The 20,926-nt window shown below is 37.6% G+C and overlaps 1 protein-coding gene across 4 annotated transcripts in view; it reads left to right on the forward strand.

Moving 5' to 3' along the window:
- Zcchc7 (zinc finger CCHC-type containing 7) overlaps positions 1-20,926 on the forward strand; it is a 170,926-nt gene that overhangs the window by 115,084 nt on the left and 34,916 nt on the right. For all 4 annotated transcript variants that reach the window (XM_021160515.2, XM_029475930.1, XM_021160514.2 and 1 more), the window contains exons 3-5: positions 17,355-17,398; positions 18,728-18,853; positions 19,639-19,809. In XM_021160515.2, the coding sequence (XP_021016174.1) occupies positions 17,355-17,398; positions 18,728-18,853; positions 19,639-19,809 (341 nt within the window). The remainder of the gene's footprint in view (positions 1-17,354; positions 17,399-18,727; positions 18,854-19,638; positions 19,810-20,926) is intronic.

Here is a 20,926-nt window from a genome sequence, read left to right on the forward strand (position 1 = left end):
TAATTTGCCCAGAGAACTAAAATGTAAAATTTTCTCTAATGAAAAGAATTCACAGTCAATATGGGATCCTTGAATAATACAAATCATGACTAGAGTATCTTATCTAGGACAGGAGAAGGGATCAGTTAGAGCAACCCTGAACCAATGCACACTGCATCAGATTCTTAATCAAGCAAGGTAGACCTTAAATTGCTAGTCATTCCAGCCCGAAGAACCTTCTCCAACTCTTCGGAATTTTCTGGTGCTTGTTGATTGGTTTTCATTTTCTCTTGTTCCATTGTTCATTGACAATAACTGTACAAAATATATTATGTTTAAGTGGGCTAGCACCAAACACTGAAAACTATAGACTTAATCCTACCTCAGTGAAGCTAAGTAAAATGAATAGAAGGTTTTGTAAAAAGATCCTAGCACCGTGCATCTTTTGATCCCAAAGTTCCTCTTCTGATAATAATAGCAAGGACCAACCTTCCCACAAATAATCATGCAGTAATCAAAACATTATGGCATATTTATTAATACACGTAATGTATTAATAAATTGTTTAATACATGTTACAATTGTTTCTATGTAAATGCACAACTAAAAAGAGTACTTTCATACCTACACATATGAAGGTAACAGAAACAAATCAATGAGAAACTGATAGAAAGCCTACACTTGCAGTAAAGAAACTGCATTAGATAAATTTCCTGGTTTTATACTGCTTTTTTACATGAAGTTAGTCACTAATTGATTAAACATGAAGATGACTAGGACCAAGAAGTAAAGTCCCAGATTTACTGATTTGAGAAATCAGGAAACTGCCTACTTTAAAATGAAGGAGAATCAATATAAAGAGACACCAAATTCTGCCTGTATATGTTTGCCAAATGTTTGATCCTCAATACTCTTCAGAGGAATAAAATAGAATACATAGTCTCTTAAAAGTCTGGTTCATATCTAAGCCACAATTCAGAATTACCAAACATATGTAGAAACTGGAAATTGTGGTACAGGCTTAAGAGACATTCAGTAAACACTCTGTGATGACTGAACTTGGTATCAGTAGACAAGGATTTTAAAGCCAGTATTATGAATTTACTCAAAGATGTAAAATAAGCATATGATGAAATAAATATAAAATCTCCATATAGAAAAACTATAAAAGAACTAAATGGAACATTTAGACCTAAAATACATATTTTCTGAAGTAAAAATTCTCTGAATGCACTTAACAGTAAGTGTAAAATCCCAATGAATTGAGAGATCAAATTTCCCAATCTGAAAAACAAAAATAATTTGGAACATAATTTTCATATAATACATTCTAATGTCTTAACCCATTAAACAATGTTTAAAGAACTAACATGTCATTAAGATTACAAGAGAGGAAAGAAAAATTGTAAATGAAACTGTAAAGTGTTTTATGAGTGCTGTTGGTCAGGTTTATAGAAAAGTCAAACTTAAAGCTCAGATAGCACACACATCCTGGAATGGTATATACTACCTGTTTATATACTCTGGATTTGTGAGTGTATGGTATATACCCATGCACAGATGTATACACATGCATACATACAGAAGTGGCATTGCAAGTCCAAGAGTCAGACCTGGTGGCAAGCATTTTTACTTTTTGAGTCATCTTGCCAGGCCACATTAGCTGTTTTAACACTCTTGTTCAGATTGTCACTGTCACTCAAAAAAGAAGGTGTGCTTTAGTGTGTCCTGGTCATACATTAATCTGTGTTGTTTTCAGTTTTTCTAATGATGTCATTTCTCCGATTGTAATTTATATAGCTTTCATAGGGCCACAGTCTTACTCTGCCTTACTTGGTTACATAGTTGGACACAGAAGAGAGGTAAATATAAAATTCTGGGTTCATGCACAATCCCAGATGGGAAGGGAAGCGAGCTGTTATAGATGATTATAGAATATAATTATATAATCCTTTATTCCATATTTTAAAAGCTAACAGTAAAATCTGACACTTTCATACTACTTGGATATATATAGGGGTTTTTGATAAAAAATGGATAGTAGTAAAATTGTCAGATTTGTATGTGTGTGTGTCCAAGAAAATCTATGTCAGACTGTTACCTATATACTCAACTGTTTATTGAAGCAGTATTTACAATGACAAAGGTAACCAAACAGGACGTACATTGACAGATGAATGTATAAAGAAAACATATCCTGTATATACTATAGAATATTATTTGGCCACAAAGATTGAAATCTGGTCATTTACAGCAACAGGGTAGAATTGCAGGGCATTGTGTTAAGTGAAATAAGCCTAGCACAAAATGGGAAATTTTGGTGGTTTTCTCTCATAGATACACTTACAATCTCAAGTAACTGGGCAGGGGGAGAAGTTCCTAACATAAAGAAACCTGATTTGACCATTGACAATGTAGATGAACATTAAATTATCACACCTTTAAAAATAGAAGATGTTCATATACTGGTAAGAAAAATATATCAAAATGCAACAAATCCTCTTTTTGTTATTTTTATAAAAAATGGTGTTGGTCATTGAGGTAAAATTGGTTTTGTTTTTCATTTAGATTGATGCTCCAATAGTTTATAGTCAACATATTGTAATCATAATATATGAAATGTATAAAGGGTATTGGCAGCACAGTAGCTTTTCTGTCTCACTATGTTCAGGAGTTACTTGGCAGAAGTGGGTATCCAATATCACCCACCATAACCTCAAAATTTATATTCATGTTTTCAATGGTCTATAAACTAAATTATCTTAATCTCATAACATCATAAAGTTTAGCTTATGTTTTTTCTGTGCTCATCCTTCACCCAGTGACTTCCTACATCTATATAGTGCTAGCTCCAGCCTCTCCAAGAACTCTGTTGCTTTCAAATCGGTTCTCTGTGTGTCCCTCCTCCCTGAAAATTTTTTTTTTTTATTTGAAAGGAAAAATAGAAGAGTGTTCAACATGATCCTCATTTAGCTGATTCTTTTCTCATCTGGCACCCTCTTACTGCTTAAAGTACACAAGTTGTGTTTGAAATTTTTCCTGAGTTGTTTTTTTTTTTTTTTTTTTTTTTTTTTAGTAAGATGATTGGAGATGGAGTTTGGTTAAAGACATTCAGATTACAATAGTTTAGTGATTTGGTGACATAAGAAAAATCTGACTCATAAGATTATCAGAAAGAGAATTTCAGGTTTATTTAACAGAAAGGACAGTTGGTTTGGTTTAGTCATCAAAATAAAGTCCAGCCTACTGGATACCCTGTATTTTGCATTTCCATTGGGAATGCAGCACTCCCCTGTCCCTTTCTGCTGTTTAACTTAAGCTGCAGTGCTCACTAAGAGAACAGCCGTGGGGCTGAGCAGCTTATTTTTTTTAATCTATTCATTTTATACTTTCAGACAGATTTTTCCCTGGGGTGAAACAAAGGTTAACTGAAATTTCCTCTGTTGTGTACCTGAACGAATCAGCAGTTCGAGGAGGAAATCCCATTGATGGGCCAAGAGAGTGACAGGCTCTATTTAAAGAATTCCCCCGACTGTGTGGTAGACCAGCCATGCCATGAATTTAACTGTTCCTGTGGTCCCCATACTTGTACCCACCAAAAAGAGGAGAGAGAGGGAGAGAAAGCGACTTTGTTCTGAGCTTTGAAAACCATGAGCCATTGAGTTTTGTGAATTCAAGTTAGACAGCAACAGAGGCCAAAGCTCTAGGGGACAAAATCTGAAAGGGAGTACACAAAACAGGTAGAAGCTGTTTAACTGTTTATTGCTCTGTGTATGTGCATACTAGTGCTTTGTGTGTACACACCAAAAACTACACTTCCATATGTTATGCAGTTAGCCCTCGTTACAGCTCAGCATGAGCTTTTGTTAAATATCTCTTGACATATGACAAGTAAGAGGGTTTTTTGTTTATACAGCTTTCTGCTCCACTAAATAGTTTGTTTTTAATATATAAGTGTACATATAAGAAATGAGAGTAAACACCATATGAGTCTAAATTATTTTCTTTAAAGTTTATATTAATTAGCCTGTAGAAGCTTTATTTTCAGAGATAGCTCATGTATTTTGTATTTTTCCTGTTTAAGGGAAACTGCTTTAAATATGAAAAGATGGTATCTTAAGTTGGATTAAACATCCTTAATTCATGTGTATTTAACCTCGGGACTTGTGAGCCTTGTTGAAAAAAAACAGCCTTAAAACCCTGCCTAGTAGGCCTCAATAGTGCATACTGCACATGGATTATAAATAGACATTGTCTTCTCTGAAGTAGAAGTTAGTATGTATTCTCAGGAGGAATGAACTGAATATGTGACAAATATTTCACATGTATTTCTATGTATAAAATTAAAATATAATTAATTTTTCCTTTGTAATTTGAAGGTTCTGTTATCAAAATTTTCTTACATGTACCCTCTGTTGTATGAATTGGAACTTAAAGAGGTTTTGAAGGATACTAAAATTAATAGAGAAAAGTTTCTAAATCTGGAGTGACTGGCTTTTGTCTGAGGACTTTGAGGAAGTAGATACTTTTAAAAGTGATGGGGATTTATTTTAGAGATTATGTGATGGCTAGATTTCATGCTCACAAATAGGAAATTGAAATCTCAAAAATGAAAATGTTTAGCATGTAGTCACGAAATGTGCTGGGAAGAAGCTGGGTCTTAGTCCGCACCATCTGTTTCTTTGCACAGCAGTTTACCACTCTTTTATTTGGAGTTATTTAGAAACAGTTTCTTAATCTGTCTTCTGACATTGTCTTTTCTCTTTGTGCTTTGTCTTTCCTTTGATGTCTCGGTCTTACTGCTGGTAGCTTATAGCACTGTAAGGAACAGACTGGTAGGTAATAGAATAGCTAACCATTCCATGTGATGCATAAAGAGCTACATCGCTCTTTTTGAATGCTATTCAGAATCAACATTGTATTTACCTTGATATTTTAGCAAGTTACAAACTGATAGTTGTCAGTTGCTGCTCATGTAAGTACAAGAGTGGCCAATACCCTGAAAGATACTAATGATCAGTATAGGGCCAGCTACATGGCTTAACCGGTAAAGGCACCTGCTGACATGTCCCAGGACCCACATAGATGGAAAGAATTAACTTGTGCAAGTTGTCCTTTGACCTGCACCCACATGTGTGTACCCACACATCGACAAAATTAATAAAATATGTAAAAGCAAACATTTTAATAAAATGACTTTTTAAGAATCACTTAGTTCTTTAAAACTTTTCAAATGCTAAATAGTGGACACTAGACAAGTGCTAAGATAGAAGAGAGCAAGTGGACCTTGTCTCTGCCCCATGCAGTCTTACGTGGCTGGCGCCTCACCCTGAGGAACCACAACTGTAGGTGTGAGGCATTATTCTTACAGTACCTCAGTGGAAGACTGGCATTGCTCCTCACATACCATTCATATCTATGTCAAATATAATTCTATATTAAAAGTAGAGTGGAGTTCACATTAGTACTTGAATGTACTGTATGATAAAAGGAAATCTTGTAGAAGTGAATGTCAGCAACTTATGTTTTTATGTAGTGGGTCCCGCTTCAATCTTGACTTTCTATGTGGGCGAAGGTCTCTTAGTGGGAATTTGAAAGGACATGTTCTTTATGTCTAGTGATTATTTTCTTTGAAGTGTTGTACATTTATATAAAAAATGTAAGTTCTCCTTTGAACGCGGTTTTATATAATTTTAGTCTCATGCCTTTTGCTTACTTTCTGACAGTCTCATTTTATATAAGTAATAATTATTGTAGGTACAATAATGGATACTTGTGTTTGGAATTTTTGTCTTTGTCGCTGTGTACCCCGCTGTCCTGGAACTTGTACTGTAGACCAGTCTGGCCTCAAACTCGCAGAAATTGACCTGCCTCTGCTTCCCAAGTACTATAATTAAAGGCGTATGCCACCTCTGTCTGGCTTGTGATTTGGAATTTAAGGACAATTTAATCATGTATTTTTCCTGGGGTTAAATTGCCATGTGAGTCACTTAGGGAACTGGCTGTTAAAATAGTACTTGAAGTCCCCCCACAGACTAGGTCACTTGGTGCCATAGTAGAAGATGCAACTTTTAAGCTTGATAGGGTACCAGTATTTAGAATTGGTAATAGACAGCTGCCTGTCCTTATTGTTCATGAATTCTTTCCTTCAGTTCTCTTTTCAGTTCAATCAGGTTTTTTTCACACTCTATCCAACCTCTGTTGAGATCACCAGTGGCTTTGTTAATAAGTCTAAAGTTGGCATTCAGGCTTTATCTGAGTTTGGATACATTGCTTCAAGTCAGCCAAAGTACATGGGTCCTTCTGCTCAGGTTTGCTCGCACCTCACTGATTTACATCCTGACTCTTCTGCTTGATCTATATTCATTCCCTTAGTGGTCTTCACCAGAATGAAGCTGAATGTTATCCCCATGTCTCTATTGGGGAATTTCTATCTCCAATTCTCTGTCTCCTAAATTTGAATTGACAGATCCAGTAGCAGCTTCTTCATTTCAATATTTTAATACTATTGTAAGTATAACCTGTCCAAAACTAAACCTAACTCCCCTGACATGTTATTTTCAGGTTTTGTTACAGTAACCCCCTTCTTTTAGGTCAAACACTAAGGAGTCACCCTTGACTCGGTTCTTTCATGTTTATATCTAATTCTCCCATAGACTTATTAGCTTTACCTTGAGTGTATTCAAAGTGTATTACTGTACTTCTCATTCATCTAGCTTGATCAGAGGCCCTATTATTTGTTCATTAAACTACTTTCTTGACTTGTCCCCTACTCCCATACTTGCCGCCATATTTTATTCTCAGCAGAGTAATTCTTTACAAGTCAAACCATATCTCTGCTCACTGTACTCCAGTAACAACCTTTGACTAACAATGAAGGTCCAAGTCTGTATAATGCCCTAAACCTTATAAAGGTGCGCCTATACCTGTTGGACTTCACCCTGCAACCCTCCATTCGCTGCTCTAGCCACACTGCACACTGCTGTCTCATAAGCACTTTGCCATAGCACTTGCTACTGCTTGGAATGCTCTTACCCAGAAACGCATGACTTGATTCTGTCATCACTCTACATGAAAGTGTAAGCCATACCCAACACACTCAGCTTCTGCTGCACACTCTACTGTTTTATCCAAAGTGCTTATGACCCCACAGCATGCATCATTTATGATTACTTTTTGTTATGTATTGGTTTTCTCACACACACACTAAAATTTAAATCCTATTAAAGAATCAGTGTCTATCTTGTTGACTGACATATTCTGAGCCCCTAAAATGCTGTCTGCTATGTGGAAATAATTAGCTAAATATTTGATGAGTGAATAAATCAGTGGTAAGATTTGCGATAATTCTTTAGTTGAACAGTCTAATGTCAATTTCATTGCTATTGTTTTTATATATTATTTTAGTATTGGGATTTTTTACAAAACTCATGATAAAAATTCACAATGAAATATAAAATAGTTTAGAGAAAATCTATCCTGTATGTAAATGAAGTTGAAGGTGTACCAACAGAACAGCCTTCAGTCTTAGGGGATAAGTAAATTCTGAAGACTATAACAAAACAGAAAATTTAACTGTGCTACAGAGACAAGGAAAGAAATATACTGTGGAACACAAGGCCCAAGCTGTTTGGATCGTGAGTGATTATTGGGTCGAAATGAAAGCTACATTTGAGCGATTAATAACTACAAGAGTGAAGGTATTTGAGCCCTTTTAAGGTAAAGTTATAAAGATGAGTTTTGCTTTGGATATGTTATGCTTATACTGGCTTATATCAACATGCTTAAGACCCTGGGTTCTGTCACAAAAAGAAAAAAGAAAAATCATAAATGTTAATGTAGGTATATATTTGATCTAACATCTAGAGAGAGATTTGGTGACTTGTTCTACCAAGAAGAGAGTGAGTACAGAATCAAACACTGGAGAAAAAAGAAGTGGAAAGGAGACAAGGAAGTGTTCAAAGAAGTAGAACAAATGAAAGACTAGTTTTCAAATTGAAATTGCTAGTGCCCACACCAGCACAGGGCTGACCTGTTTTCTACAGCCTCTACCTCCCACCTCTGAAGCCTTCTAAAAGGAGCCTCTGAATTAATATTGTTATTTGTGCTTAAGTTTTTACAGATACTCTGGGCAGGGAGGAAGGGGGATGTGGAAGTGGAAATCAGGTATTTATCTATTGATACCTTTTACTAGTAGGAGGAGTATTTTGCTGACATCTTACAAGAAGAAAAAGACTTCCTGACCCCGCTGTACTGTTGACCTTTGATGGTTTTGTTCAGCCTACTTCTGTCTCTTGGAATTAATTTTGTTGCTTGTTCTTAGGGGTTTGTTTGTTTGCTTAGACAGGATCTTAAACAACTCCTGCTGCTTTTATACTTTATGTAGTTGAGGGTGACCTTGAACTCCTGATTTTCTTGCATCTACCTCCCAAGGGCTAAGATTACAGGCCCGAGTGATCATTCCCAGCTTCAGTTTCTAAATAAGAATCTCTTAACCTGTTAACTCACTGATGAAATATTAGGGATCAGAGGATATTTGATAACTTTCTTTATGTCCATCCCCTCTAACAATACACTTTTATATTTTACATATAAAATATACAATGTAAATATAAAATATATTTTTTATATATAAACTGTGAAGAGCTCTTTGTAACCCCAAGCTAAGCACCTGCACTTATTTCCTCTTTCTTCTTCTTCCTCTATCTCTAAAAAAAGAAAAGTCAAATCCTCATTTATCTTTTACACATAATTTTAAGTATAAGCTGTTTCTGGTAAATTTAATATGATTAAAATAAGATGAACATTTTCTTTCTTATAAATTCTTATGTTAAAATTTGTTTTTCTTAAGCAGTTGCCAGTTATATAGCACAAAATTATGATTAAATTGATTAATTTCTGCCTGGTGTTAAAATGAAAAATCATAAATATGAGGGAAAGGAGAGATATAACGTGCACACAAGTGCACAGTTTGAGAAGAATGCAAGTGAATAAAATGACTGTGTCCTCAGGGGTTTAGTGTGGCATTGTGTGTTTCTCAAAAGTTTCCGTTGAAGTAACAGATGCTGCTACTGAGGTTGGGAATCCTAAGTTCACTTGCGGCTTTTTCTGTTGCTTATTAGAAGTGAGAAGCTCCCAGAGGGAATCTGGTGTGGTAGAGTTAGCTCAGGGAAGGCTACGACGAACACATGATAGCTTTGTCTTTGTGACCTTTAATCTACATGTAAGCACAGGCACAGTTGTCTAAAAATGTGCAGTTATCTTACAATTTATGTAGCTCTTGGGTCTATCTCAGTGTTATTATTCAATAATGGTGATTGGTTTTTCAAGTTCTTTTGAGTTCTTTAAAGTTTTTCTCTAAAAATTCTATTCTTTCTTAGCCATAAAAAATTATCTTGCTAAACATTTACTGTGTATCAACAGGCAATTAAATTATATATTAGCTATATGTCTCAACTCAAAATAGTGCTTATTCATACAATAGTACTTATGATTAAATGTGATTTATTTTTCTTTCTAATTTTAATTATACAAGACACTATGATCAGTGGACACATAGATAAAACATGGAGTCTCCGTCCACAGACAGCTTTGATATAGAAAGGAATAAATTATTTCTTAGTAGAACCCTTAATTTAGGCCTTTAAATGCATAGTAACCTAAAAGATGCAGGCAATGAGCTTTTACATTATCAATGAGGGAGAAAAGACTTTACAAAAGGGATATCAATGGGAATAGAAATGTTACTTAGTTTACTTACTGGTTGGTTTTTGAAATTTTATTTTTACTTTAGTTACGTGTACGTACGTGTGGGTATGTGCACATTTGAGTGGAGATGCCACAGGAGTCCAGAAGGAAGCTATCAGATCCCTTGGTGCTAGAGTCACAGGCAGTAGTGAAGTGCTTGAGAGAGCAGAGAGCCATGCTCCAGAAGAACAGCAGATACTCTGCACCACTGTGCCGTCTCACCAGCTCCTTTAGTTAAGTTACAGATGTATCAGCACCCCCGATAACTAGGTAGTCATACTTTGGTGTTAAGACGCTACAAAGAGAAATGCCACAGTTCAAGTCCAAAATGTTACAGAGTTGTAATTGATCCTTTCTGATTTGAAGAAGAGGTGGCAGTAAGAGAGAACTTTCAAGGCTAGTCTAAGAACCCAGTGAATGAAATGGCGGGGAGTCTTGAGAGGTTCTGTAGAATGCATGTAAAGGCAGACTGCAGAGTATGGTAGAACACTGAGGACATTTCTGGACCTAGCTGAAACAGTGGGACCAGAAAAATAAGAACTAAACCATGGGCAATGTTGTGTTGTACTACTGTCTGTCTTCAAACATGTGTCCAATTGGCAGCAAGGGACCTTTTAGATACAATGTATTCTCATTTCTGTTTTATTCCAATAACAGTAGACTAAGATTGAATTTGTGGTAATGAAGAGAAGCTATTTTAATAATCTGTATCAGAAATTAAGTGGCCCAAAGCTAAAATAATAGTATTAAGGCTATTTAAGATAAACAATTTCTAGAATTTGGTGAGTAATCTTATGCTCTAGATAAAAGAAAACAGTTGGGGGTTTCTGACTGGGAAAAGCAGACGTGGGACAAGTTGTAGAATATCAAGAGGAAAAGGAAAACTAGGGAGCTTTTGGTTTTATATGTCTGGCTGTTCATTAGTTCACAGTACTGGGGATTAAGCCCAGTGCTGAACTCGCTTTCTTCTTCTCCGTCTCCGTCGTCTTCTTCTCCTTCTTCTTCTTCTTCTCCTTCTCCTCCTCCTCCTTTATTTTTTGGGGGGTAGGGGGGGCGGGTTCGAGGCAGGGTTTCTCTGTGTAGCCCTGGCTGTCCTGGAACTCACTTTGTAGACTAGGCTGGCCTCGAACTCAGAAATCCACCTGCCTCTGCCTCCCAAGTGCTGGGATTAAAGGCGTGCGCCACCACTGCCCAGCACCCCCTGAGCTTTCAAGAGTGAGGAAGAAAGAACTTTTAATGCTTTGGATCTGGGTTACTTATGACATGTCCGATTTCAAATCTCCCAGAGATTTGGACTGTATAGGAAACAAAAGAAATGACCTGGCTTGGAAGGACAGATTTACTAGTTTCCTTTCTGGGCATACACTGGGAGAAAGAAGGCACACACAGAGGGTACAAGATACTGATGAAGCGGAAGAGACCACAAAGGAAGACAAGAGCCAAAAGAGTGAGTCACCAGAGAAGTAAGAAAGGTATTGAATATTTTTCTGTTCCTATTGACTTTGAGGACCTGAGACACAAAGATACTCAGAACTATAGTAATAAAACTTGATGGGAATGGGCAAAGAGGGGAGCAATGTTGGAAGTCAGGAGGCTAATGAACACGCACAGAGGCGGGAAACATGACAAGTGTGAGTTTCAGTCAGGGAGAGTAGGTGATAACTCTTGAGCTGTTACTTTTCTAATGGAGAAAATCTTACCTTATGCCCTGTAATAGGCTAATGGGCCTGCACTTAACCTTTACCACCTGGGTTCTTTTTGTTTCCTTGACAATTTAACTGTGTTCTCTCTCAGTGATGGAAGAGTGCTGTTTCAGAGCAGTCAAAGTTGGCTTTATAATGCAAATAAAAAATAAATATTGTGAAAAGACTCAGATTTTGGTTCTTTGGGAATTACAGGTTTAGGCTAATCATTAGCTTTCTCCCCTCCCCACTAGCTTACTCTATATAGTACATGAATTCATAGTTATGAAGAGATTTACAAACTTAGTTGTTCAAGCTACTTCACAAAAGAAAGATTGGGTGGTGTTGTCATACATTAGTCACTTGTAGAAATCAGTACTTTTTGCTAAATAGCTTATTTACCCAAATAATATTGGGCTCTCTCTTGCCCAGGCGCTCTCTCTCTCTCTCTCTCTCTCTCTCTCTCTCTCTCTCTCTCTCTCGCTCTTTGCTTGCTTGTTTGTTTGTTTGTTTGTTTGTTTGAAACAAGGTTTCTCTGTCTCAAAACAACCCTAGCTGTCCTGGAACTCACTCTGTAAACCAGGTTGAACTCACAGAGATCAGCCTGTCTCTGCCTCCCAAGTATTGGGATTTAAAGACGCATGCCACCACTGCCGGTTGGGCTTTCTGCCTTCTTAAAAAACTTAGTTACCCATTATTGCGGTACATGCCCATGATCTCATCAATGGGAGGCTGAGACAGAAGAATCACAAGTTAGAAGCCAGCTGTGTTTATTAATCTCAGTTGTCAACTTTTGACAAGATCTAGAATCACCTGATGGTCTGGTGAATCTAGGCTACTAGGCTCCAGTGGTTCCTGGTCACACACAGATAGTCCTGATTAAACTCAGTCACAAACAAAACAAAAAGATAAGAATAAGGGAAATGGGCTCATCATGGGAAACTTGTCAAAAAGGGCAGGAGATGAGAGTGGGAGACAGTAATCTGTACTACATACAAGTATGAAATTGTCAAAGAACAAATTTAATAAAAGTTACAATTAAAAGAAACAGACTGCTAAATAATATGTAGATGATTTTTTTTTTTTGCTAAATGAACTGAAGTACAAATTAGATAAAGAAAAATTATGAGAAAATTATTTAAAAGTCACAAATTACTAAAAATTGGCCCAATTAAGAAAAAGGAAATATAGAAGGATCCATATCTACTAAAGAAATAGAATTACTTGTTTTTGTTTTTGTTTTTTGTTTTGTTTTGTTTTTCGAGACAGGGTTTCTCGGTATAGCCCTGGCTGTCCTGGAACTCACTCTGTAGACCAGGCTGGCCTAGAACTCAAAAATCTGCCTGCCTCTGCCTCCCAAGTGCTAGGATTAAAGGCATGTGCCACCACGCCCGGCTTAGAATTACTTTTTAAAGACTATTCTACAAGTAAAACTCCTGACCCACAAAACCAAAACCACATATGGTGAATTCTATCTATTAAGGAAGGACACAATTTTTTCTCAGTTCTTATGAGTCCAGTCTTATACCACTATCAAAACCACACAAAGATATTATGAGGAAACTCTAATCAATATCCCTGTGTTAGTTACTTTTGCATCACGAAGTACCTAATAGAAACAACTTAGAAAAAGAAATACTTATTTTGGCTCATGGTTTTGGGATTTATCAGTCCATCACAATTCAGTGATGGCCCAGAAGTTCTGTCCCTGGTGGCTCTTCATATGACATTAGACAGAAAACAGAGGGAGAACAGGCCTGGACTGATATCCATAACTTCCAGAAGCCTGCCCACAGTGACCCACTTCTGCCTCTTCCTCCTAACGTCCCAGCCTCCCAGTACAGTGCCACCAGCTAGCTTCTAAGTGTTCAAAACATGGCCTCCAGGGGTCATCTCACATCCAACCTACGATTCTTCATGAATGCAATTACAAACTTCTGACTTATGTAAAGTAAGAAGTTCTTGTTCTTTAAAGATACTACATATTAACCCAGTTAGTTCCAAAATAAAGGCTCAGCCTGACATTTGAAACCAAATTACTGTGGCTGTTCAGGAAGAAATAGGAAAAATCATGGACTTCTCAACTTGTTGCAAAAAATGCCATTGATAAAATTCACTATCTGTTTTCAGAAAACTGGAAATAGAAAGAAATTTATCTAGCTATAAAATTTTCCTAAAAACAGTCTATGTAAGAGAAGGAAGTGAGGGAGGGCAAGGGGGAAACAGTGTATGCAGTTGTAAAAGAAAACAGTTTATTTCCTAAGACTGGGAACTGAACAGAGATCTGCTGTTCCCACCTACATTTAACATCTGTCTGAAGGAGGGCCTGAGTATCAGTGACATAAGAGAAAGAAAAGAGAGCATGGGAATTGCCAGGGAGAGCCAGAACAAACAAGACATTCCAGAGGTAAGGCACTTGCTGCCAAGCCTACCACAGAACCCGAGTTTAGATCCCTGGGACCCACATGATGGAAAGAAAGAACCAACTTTCACAAGTTGCCCTCTGACCTCCTCGTACAGGTGTGTGTGTATATGTGTGTACAACGAATAAAAATGTTAAGAAAGGAGGAAGCAAAACTATCTTTACTTACAGGTGGTATGGACATGTATATTGAAAATTGGCAGAAGCATGCAACACAAACTTCTAAAACTAAGAGACCACAACAAGTTACACAGTGTAATATGAGTGTATAAAAAGTCACTTATATTTTATAAACATATAATCAAAAACTGGAAAAGCATTACCATGAAAAGTTAAGCCAAAGTAGATTGAGAGATGTATCAGTGTATATGGAGACTTGGTATTACAATAGCCTGCTATATGGATTCAATACAATATCAATAAGAATCCCAGCAGACTTTTTACTGAAATTAACATGTTTATTCTAAAATATATACCCACAATCAAAGGGGCTAGAATAGGGAACACATTCTTGAAAAAAATGAAAGTCAAGGGTGTGTACCCCATGTTTCATTTTTTTTGGTTGGGTTGGGTTTGGTTTGGTTTGGTTTGGTTGAGACAGGCTCACAGTGTAGCCTTGGCTGCACTGAGATCTGTCTGTTTCTGCTTTCCACGTGTTGGGATTAATTGCATGCCCTACTATGCCCAGCCTGCATTTAATTTTTTAAGAATAAAAATAAATCAGCTTGAGGAGTTGAGGGAATGGTTTAGTCAGCAAAGTGCTTGCTATACAAAGTGTTTGCATAAGGACCTGAGTTCAGTCCCTAGCACCCATGCAAAAATCTGGATGCAGCATGCATCTGCAGTGGGGAGGTGAAGACAGATGAGACAGATCCCTCAGTTTCCATGGTGAAACTAATCTAGCCAAATGGTGAGCCCCCGTTCAGTGAAAACACAGTCTCAAAAAGTAATGTAGAGAGATATTGAAGAAGACAAAGATGTCTACCTCCGGCCTCTGCACAAGCATGTGTGCAGACACACAGCCCCAAAAAAGAAGAAAAAATTAAATGAGTTTTGCGATTAAAGTGATTACAAGGAGTCATTGAATTTTAGTGATAAATGTCACTGGAATACATAAGGTAGCTCTGAAAATGACAGCCCATATGTTACTTACCTGCACCTTTTGAATGAAAGAATAATGGTGGGATGAAGAAATGGGGCTGCTGCTATTTCATATAGCCTCACTCTTCAGTACACGTGTGCAGCCTCCAGACTCCACAAAGAAAATCAGCAGCAGCACAGCGCCTCTGCTTCCCTATGAATTGACCTTTTTGTAAAGCAGCCTCATAATTTTTTTTTAGTACAGGTATTTTATTTTAAAATATGTTTCTAGACACTTAACCCTGGTAGGCCTGAAAACATGTAGATTACTTCATGTCTCTTCAAAATTCTTTTCAGAGAAGCGAGTCAAGCTTGATTTGTGTTTTTGAGATAGGTGGAAGTAGTAAGGTTAGACGGAGGAGGAAATCATAACTCGGCTTTTAGTCCTTTGTTGACACCTCCTTAGCGTCTGCATTAGTCATAGGTCCCTTCCTTCTTGTCCGGAGAGGGACCAAAGGAATAGGAGGTATTTGCAGGTTTGTAAAGAGCAATGCAAAGAAAAGGAAATAGCTGACACAGAAAAATGCTGTTAGTCCTCCAGTTTTACAGTTGTATTTTTAGATTCATACTTACAGGTTTATGGATATTTGGGGGTTTGCGGTTTGTTTTTATTTTGAGGAAAGGCTTTGCATCTGTGGCTAGCCTAAGCTCACTTGTGTAGGCTGTATGCTCACTATATTGGCCAAGCTGCCTTTAGGCCAGCAGCAGTCCTGCCTCCTCTGCCTCTGCATTTATCACCCCACCCAGAAGGAAAACAAGTTAGGCCTCTTGTTTTGCTCCTATGTCACTATTTTTGATGTTGTTAATGTAATGCAAAGTTCCTAACACACAAAGTAGGCCAGTTTCCAAGGTCTGTTGTGGTTAGAATCTGTCAGTGGAGGCAAGCGAGATGGACTAAGAGCTGGTAACGGTGCTTGCCTGCAAGCTTGATGGCTCTTGTGTGAACCCTGGCATCCAGATGGTGGTCACAGAGAACCACCTCCCTCAAACTGTCCTCTGACCTCATGCACATAGATGTCAACAAACAGGCCAAAGAAATAGATAATTCTTTCAAAGGTTTTTGATACTGTAGTGGAAGTCATCTAGAAAAACCAGTAGACATTGTTAATGCTGATGTTGAGATAAAGAATTTCTCTTCTACCAACTTAGGTGGAAATGAGATGTGTGACTTTCCACCACTGGACAGAATAAGTGAAGACAAGATGCAGTCTGTTGACACTGCTGGGAGGACTCATTAATGAGCAACTTGTTGAAGAGTTTAAATGGATAATGGTCACAGTTTATACACCAACTTCACACAATAGCCAGGTTCAGAGGATCAAAAGACAAGATTCTGGGGCTTGTTTACAAAATATTTTGGAATGTCCCAGTGTCTGGGGTCTAGAAAAATAAAAGGGTTGGGATCATTGAAACATCTCCTCTCTAAGTAAAGTTCTGCTTGGTCAGGTAGGAAATTGACATAAATTTATTTCTACATCTGCTGTTGAGCCCTTTGCTTATTTTTTTTGTATTTGTATTTGAGCTTGGTATACAAAGCCATTTTTCACAAATCTCATTTGATTCTTACAAAAAATTTTAGGTAGACAGGGCAAATACTATAAATACCATCATCCCTATTTTACAGGCAAAAAATATGAGGCACAGGGTGATTAATTATTTGTTGAGAGTCACACAACTGATATGAGTGCTTTTAAGCAAAGTGTTGCATAGATGGTTCAGGTGGGTGAGAGCAGTTGTTGCACCAGCTAGGACCTGAGTTGAGATCCCCAGCACCCATGTATAAAGTAGGCGTGGGCACACATGCACGTGTAACCTGAGCTTTGTGCTAAGCAGAGGCAGAGTTCACTGCCAGTGAGAGGGGCCGTCACAAGGAATAAGGTAGAGTGCTGGCAAGTAGGGTACTGAGATACTCCCGTCCCTCATAGATATCCTGACACATGTGCAGCTGCACGCTCACACACACACACACACACACACACAAAACCAGTGCTATTAGTGCTTTGTCTGCATACTCAAAGCCTACTACCACAGAAAAATAATATAAAATTTTAGGGCTAGAAAGAAAGCACATCGGTTATGAACACTCGCTGCCCTTGCATTTCCTGGGACCCACATGGAGAGAGTCCAGGTCCAGGGAGATCTGACACCCTCTTCTGGCATCCATAGGCACATATACTCATATGCATAGACACACAATTTTAAATAAATAAAAGACTGAAAAATAGTATTTTTAACTTACATGAGAATTTTAGATGTCTAACCCTTTTCATTTATACCTTCTCTTATACTTCTCATTTATACCAGTTTGAATTCTAACAAGTTTGAAGTCCCATTGTCTGTGTGTGGCTTAAGGCACTAAAAGTAACATTTGTTTTATTTTCTAGGAGAAGATGATGTAAATTGGTTCATCAGTGACAAGGACATCGAGGTAAGATCAATTTTTTTAAAGCTAATATTGTCCTTTGATCTACATTTCCATTTGTTTTTTTTTTCCATAATTTTTTGGGGGGTATAAACTTTTTTAAAAAGATGTAGTCCCATAACTTAGAAGAGAAAGTTTGGCTTTAGTATGTATGTAATATAACTTTTCAGAAATGTAACTCAACTTTGATTTTTGTCAGCTGATAAGTAGCTATAAATCACCCTTCTGTTTATATTTCTTCTCTGCCTTAATGATTCCTGTTAGCCCCTATGGTCTAGTACTACTAAGATCAACACCGGAAATAACTGTTTCTTCAGTGTAAGGAAATGGTCAGTCTATATTTAGAACATGGCAGGTGCTTGTGTCAATTATTAGCCTTATTGTAACAAATACTTAAAAATAAAAAAAATTAAAAGGTTGTTTTCAACTTGATAGTCAAGTTTTAAGATATTACTAGATTGGAGATAGTTGACAACCAATTCAGGAGAATAACAGGTAAAAAAAAATGAAGCTTTTTCAAAAATGGAATTTATTTTATTTATTTATGTATGTATTTTTCTCTTTTTGAGACAGGGTCTCCTACATAGCCTAGGCTGTCCTTGAACTTGCGATCCTCCTGCCCCCACCTCCCAAGTGTTGGGATTATAGACATGAACCACCATGCCTGACTTTAAAGACGGAATTCTGCCAAACAAGATAAGCGCATGGTTGGGATTTTCGTATTCCTCTTTAGGTATTTCATATGATGTACTTTGCTCGTGTTCTTTCATATATAGTAGAATTTGACTAGAATAAGAGACAACTAGAATTGGGTCACTGTGTGGCTGATAGTGGAAGAATATTGTCTCATATTCTTAGAAGTTGTCATTAGTTTTATAGTCAATAGAGGTAGCCCTGTGCTTTTCAAAAGAAGGTTATATTTGGTAGTTATATAGTTTTGTAATGTTTTAAAGCACAAAATCATAAAAATACCATTCCCTAACTAAAACTTTAAGCAAGCCTCTCATTCAGAACTAAATGGTGTATGTTTAGATGTAGAAGTTAGCAGCAGCTGAATGTAGCATAGCCATATTCCTGCTTGACCTGAGCCCTAATCGAATCTGGCAAGTGGGGGCAGTCACGTGGGCAAGAGCCAAAGAAATAGCCTCTCGGGGATGGAGTCTGCTTCTGGATGTTAGGTTGAACATAGATGTCTGTTCCTTCTTTTGTTGTACCAAAGTAATAAAGCTGACTTAAAATTTAATGTTTCTACCTCAGTAGTTTAAGAGGAAGAATAGGTAGGTTTCCTTAAACTGAAATAATTTTAATTCTTAATTTTTTTCCTTCTACTCTTAGGCCAAGATAGATAATAACAGATCTTCTGGAAGGTGGAACAACCGATACTATTCAGTCAACAAAAATGTCACCTGTAGAAATTGTGATAAACGTGGCCATTTGTCAAAAAACTGCCCCTTACCACAAGTACGTGAGATGCATGATGCTTCTTCCTGTGTTAAAGGCAGACTGTTAGGCCTAGAGCCCTGGCTCTTAGACTCAGCTCTGGTTAAAGCGTGTTGGATTACAGGTAGCTCATGAGCATGGCATGGGTGTAGTGTCTGCAACCCTGGGCTCCATTTCAGCTTTCCCATTATGAGCTTAGTGGCGGCAGATACGTCATACTCTGTGCCTAGATTTTCTTGTCCACAAGATGAGAAGACTGAGTGAAAGGATTTCCTTTTAAAACTTTGTCCTCTGTAGACAGCACATTTCATTGTGTGATAATTCTCACTATTAGAGATTTGTACTTCTTTTTATCTATATGTGTGTAGTAATGGCAAAGTAAGCATATTTATTTGAGTTCTGCGTTATGGTATGTAGTGGCTCTGGACACACAGTCCTTTCATTACCTAATGCCTCCTAAAGCAGCTCGTGGTAGGCATACAACTGCTTCTCTCTCTGTTCATCCTGTGACTTGATATCCAGACATCCTCATCCTATTATCCTAGATATTTCTACTTTATGACTATTCCTCTGTAAGATAAGATAAGATAAGGCATATGTCCAGACTTTGTGGCAACAACATACTGATAGCTGTGTTCGATCTCTGAGTTCGGACATTGGGCCGATTTTATAATTCTGCTCAAGGTTGGACCTTCACTGAGTTTCAAGTTAGAAATAACTTTTTATATAGGAAAGAAAAACCAATGTTCTACCATTTGAGACTGATTCGTTTTGCTAAAGAGAGTTTGTGTTTGTCTACCATATAGAAAGTCCGGGCCTGCTGCCTCTGCTCGGAGAGAGGACATCTCCAGTATGGCTGTCCAGCCCGTTACTGCTTAGACTGCTCTTTGCCCATGTCTTCCAACCACAGATGTTTTGAAAGATTTTCCTGGAGAAAACGATGTGACCGATGTGATATGATAGGCCACCATGCTGACGTAAGTATTTTTAATGAACTAATTTGTCAAGACTTTGGACAGTGTAGCAGTTCATAACCATCAGCCGTCCTACTTGAGAGAATGTTTATTGGTAGGTTTGTTTGTTGTTTTCTTGAAACAGGATTTCTCTGTGTAGCCCTGGCTATCCTTGTTCTGTGAAACAGGCTGGCCTCAAGCTCAGAGATACAAATGTCTCTACCTCCTGCATGCTGGGATACAAGGTGTGTACCACCACAGCTGCATGCTGAGATACAAGGTGTGCACTACTACCACAGCTGGCTTTAGAAGAATGTACACTTTATGTTTTATACAGATGTGCATATGAAAACTGATCTGAAATTCTTGTTGGTGATTTTACTAGTGGTAAAAATAAATAGTCTGTGACAGTAAGTACATGCTTCCCAGTACTTTAAATATGCCTGCTTTATTAGGTCTTGTTATATATTTAAAAAGTAACTTAGGCATTGTAGTGTGGCCTCTAATTCCAACACCTAGGAGTCCTAATCCAAAGGGATTTCAAGTTTTGAGACCAATTAAACTCTGTCTCAAAAAGCACGTATTTGTTAATATTAAGAAAGTACAAGAAATTTAGAAAACACTTCAGTTACTTACAACAAAATCAGAATGGTGCATTGGACCTGCCCCTCCTGTTGTAAGTCTGTGTGGGGTTGAAGGGTTATCAGTTCTAACCACAGTGTCGGAGCCCAGGAAGGCTAATGGCTTTCATAAGGATTGTGGAGCTTCCTACAGTCAATTTACTCCTTTTATGGAAGGTTTTGGAACCTTGTCGGATATTGAGATTTTTAACATTTTATAAGTTTAAAAATCAACTGGGAGCCAGCAAGATGGGTCAGTGGATAAAATCACTTGCACACCAAACCTGATCCATAGGTTGGATCCCCAGAGCTTACATAGTAGAAAAAGAGAACAGCCTCTCATAGGTTGTCTTCTGACCTTCATACCACAGCATGCACTCACACACACACTGAATGAATATTTTTTAAGATTTAAACAGATCACCAAAGTTCCTCTTACCGTGGCCATCCTTGAACGTCTGTCTGCTTTGCCAGAACCAGATACGTACGTGCACAGAAAGTTCATCATAAAAGCTGATGAG

Source organism: Mus caroli, chromosome 4 (genome assembly GCF_900094665.2).
Source record: "Mus caroli chromosome 4, CAROLI_EIJ_v1.1, whole genome shotgun sequence".
Classification (NCBI taxonomy): domain Eukaryota; kingdom Metazoa; phylum Chordata; class Mammalia; order Rodentia; family Muridae; genus Mus; species Mus caroli.